The sequence below is a fragment of the Solanum tuberosum genome, unplaced genomic scaffold (assembly GCF_000226075.1).
Source record: "Solanum tuberosum cultivar DM 1-3 516 R44 unplaced genomic scaffold, SolTub_3.0 scf00574, whole genome shotgun sequence".
Classification (NCBI taxonomy): Eukaryota; Viridiplantae; Streptophyta; class Magnoliopsida; order Solanales; family Solanaceae; genus Solanum; species Solanum tuberosum.
Window position 1 is genome coordinate 217,305 of NW_006239489.1, and position 3,507 is coordinate 220,811.

General features: G+C 37.1%; 1 protein-coding gene across 1 annotated transcript in view; it reads left to right on the forward strand.

Moving 5' to 3' along the window:
• Nucleotides 1-3,507, forward strand: part of LOC107058618 (retrovirus-related Pol polyprotein from transposon TNT 1-94) — an 11,526-nt gene that overhangs the window by 2,670 nt on the left and 5,349 nt on the right. The window contains 9 exon segments of the mRNA XM_015304529.1: nucleotides 585-695; nucleotides 900-1,023; nucleotides 1,026-1,142; nucleotides 1,145-1,428; nucleotides 1,506-2,333; nucleotides 2,335-2,513; nucleotides 2,616-2,871; nucleotides 2,873-3,021; nucleotides 3,023-3,497. Coding sequence (XP_015160015.1) covers nucleotides 585-695; nucleotides 900-1,023; nucleotides 1,026-1,142; nucleotides 1,145-1,428; nucleotides 1,506-2,333; nucleotides 2,335-2,513; nucleotides 2,616-2,871; nucleotides 2,873-3,021; nucleotides 3,023-3,497 — 2,523 coding nt within the window.

Here is a 3,507-nt window from a genome sequence, read left to right on the forward strand (position 1 = left end):
GTCCTTTTTAGCATGTTTTTGCATGGTTTCCATACTTAGTACTTAATTGTGCTAACCCCTTTCTTTCCCTTTTGACTAAAGTGTAGGGATTTGGAGATGTTGATATTTCATGGTTGATGGATAGGTTTCTAAGGTGTTTGAAGATGAAGACATGGTGAGTCCTCATAGATTCGAGGACAATAACCAAGATGTTCCTTTATGTCTTGTAGTTTTGTTATAGTTTTGAGTGGGCTTAGTCCCAATGTTGTATTCAAGTATTAGATGGTTTTGAGACATCTTAGATAAAGTCTAGAAAGTCTTCCACTTGCAATTTAATGAAAGTGTCTTCGCGTGTGAAGAAAGTTTTAAATTCTCCTTTTTTTTAAAGTATCGTATGCAATGAATGATCCATGAGGCTTGTATTAGACCTCCGAGAGGTCGAGTACGCCAGTTATGACTAGGGGGTGCTCTCGGGTCGTGACAGTGCTTGCCTTTTCAAACAAAGTGGTATCAGAGCATTAGGTTGTTGTTGATTATCTATTTGAATGATGGAGTTAAATATGAGCAATATGGTTTGTTTGAATGGTAGTAATTATCATACTTAGAAAGGCAAGATGAAAGATCTTCCATTTGTCAAGAAAATGCATCTACCTGTGTTTGCTTCGAATAAACCTGAATCTATGAATGATGCGGATTGAGAATTTGAGCACCTACAAGTTTGTGGCTATATTAGACAGTGGGTTGACGATAATGTTAGAAATCACATTGTGAATAAGACACGTGCTAGAAGTTTGTAGGACAAGCTCGAAACACTTTATGCTTCGAAGACTGACAACAGTAAATTGTTTCTTTTGAAACAATTGATAAACATCAGGTATAAAGAGGGCACTTCTATTTTCGATCATATTAATGATTTTCAGGGTGTTCTTGACCAGCAATCTGAAATGGGTGTAAAATTCAATGAAGAAATTCAGGGACTATGGCTTCTTAATACTCTGCCAGACTCTTTTGAAATTCTTCGAGTTTCTTTGACTAATTCTACTCCAGTGGTGTTGTGACCATGGAATATGCTAAAAGTAATGACTTGAATGAAGAGATGAGAAGAAGATCTCAAGGTTCATCTTATTCTACTCCACACTCCGATGTTTTGGTTATTGAAAATAGAGTAGAAGCAAGTTTAGAGGTCAAAATGACAGATATAAAAGTAGAGGAAAGTCAAAGTCTAGATTCAAGAATGTTACATGTGACTATTGCCATAGGAATGGGTATATCAAGAAATATTGTTTCAAGTACAAGAGAGATATGAAACAACAAAAGAAAGAAAACGATAATGAAAATCGTGTTGCTGATGTTGTTAACGATGACCTTCTTGTTTCTTGTGATGAAAATGTCGTCAATCTTGTTTGCGATGAGTCTAGCTGGTTTGTGGATTCTGGTGCTACTTCTCATGTCACGCCCAGGAAGGAATTATTTCTTCTTATACTTCAGGTAATTTTGGAATGTTGAAAATTGCAAATAATCATGAGGTTGGAGTTCTTGGTATTGAGACTGTTTGTTTGGAAAGTAATAATGGTTCTAAATTAGTTCTCAATAATGTCAAGCATGCTCTAGATGTCCGCTTGAATTTGATTTCTGTTGGATACCTTGATGATGAGGGTTATGTTAATACCCTTGGTGCTGGCTAGTGGAAGCTTAATAGAGGTTCAATAGTTGTAGCCCATGGTGACAAGTTGTCTAACTTGTACATTTTTCAGGACTCCACTCTCAGAGGCTCAGTAAATGTGGTGGAGAATGATACTTCATCATCATTATGGCATAGAAGAATAAGTCATATGAGCGAGAAGGGGATGGATAATTTCGCTAAGAAGAATTTGCTTTATGGAGTGAAACAATCAAAGTTAAACAAGTGTGTTCATTGTTTAGCCGGTAAACAGAAAATAGTTTCTTTTAAGAGTCATTTGCCTTCAAGAAAGTTTGATTTGCTGGAGTTGGTACATTCTGATTTGTGTGGTCCTTTTAAGGTAAAATCTCATGGTAGTGCACTTTACTTTGTGACTTTTATTGATGATCATTCTTGTAAACTCTAGGTATTCTCTTTGAAGTCCAAGGATCAGGTACTTGATGTGTTCAAGAATTTTCAGGCCTTGGTTGAGAGACAGACAGGGAAGAAATTGAAATGCATCCGTTTTGATAATGATGGTGAGTATATTGGTCATTTTGATAGATATTCTAGAGAGCAGGGTGTTCGGCATCAGAAAACTCCTCTGAAGACTCCTCAGCTAAATTGTTTGGCGGAGAGGATGAACAAAACTCTTGTTGAGAGGGTTAGATGTATGCTTTCAAATGCTAAGCTGCGTTCCAGATTCTTTTTGGGCATAATCACTTAATACTCCTGCCTATGTTATCAATTTATCTCCCACTGTTGCTTTGAATGGTGATGTTCTTGACATAATTTGGTCTGGTAAGAATGTTTCTTATGATTATCTTAAAGTTTTTGGGTGTAAAGCCTTTGTGCATATTCCTAAGGATGAGAGGTCAAAGTAGGATGTCAAAACTAGGCATTGTATCTTTGTTGGTTATGGTCAAGATGAATTCGGCTATCGTTTCTTTGATCCAGTTGAGAAGACACTTGTCAGAAGCCGTGATATTGTGTTCTTTGAAGACCAAACAATTGAAGATCTTGACAAAGTTGAGAAAGTTGATTCTCAGAGCAGTGAGAGCCTAGTTGATGTTGATCCAGTTCCTTTGACTATTCCACCAGGTGAGAATCTTCAAGTTGATATTGAAGATGATGATCATATTCAGAATGACCAGTATGTCATTGATGCTCCAGTGCAAAACGATGTAGTTGGTGAGCAACCAACTATTATTGATGCTCCCGAGAGTTCTCAAATGATCTACTAGAGAAAAAATACCTTCATATCGTTATTCTCCCAATGAATTTGTACGCTTGACTGACGGGGGAGAACCAGAGAGTCTTGATGAGGCCATGGAAACTGAAGAAAATGAAATGTGGTTTGATGCTATGAAGGATGAAATGAAGTCTATATGATAATGATACGTTTGATTTGGTTATGTTACCTAAAGATAGAAAAGCTTTGAAAAACATGTGGGTTTTTAGGGTGAAACATGAAGATGGTAACTCGATTCCACGGTACAAGACTAGATTAGTTGTGAAGGGTTTTAGCCAGAAAAAGGAAATTGATTTTGATGAGATATTCTCTCCAGTTATGAAGATGTCATCCATTCGTGTGGTTCTAGGCTTGGTTGCAAATCTGGACTTGGAGGTTGAATAGATGGATGTTAAAACTGCTTTTCTCCATGGCGACTTGGATGAAGAAATTTACATGGAGCAGCCGGAAGGCTTTGAAGTCAAGGGAAAAGAGAATTATGTTTGCAAGTTGAAGAAGAGCTTGTATGAGTCAACAGGGCTTCAAGAATTCATGAAGTTTGGTTCTTTTATGAGTCAACAGGGCTTCAAGAAGACTTCTTCAAACCATTGTGTTTTTGTGCAAAAATTCTCTGATG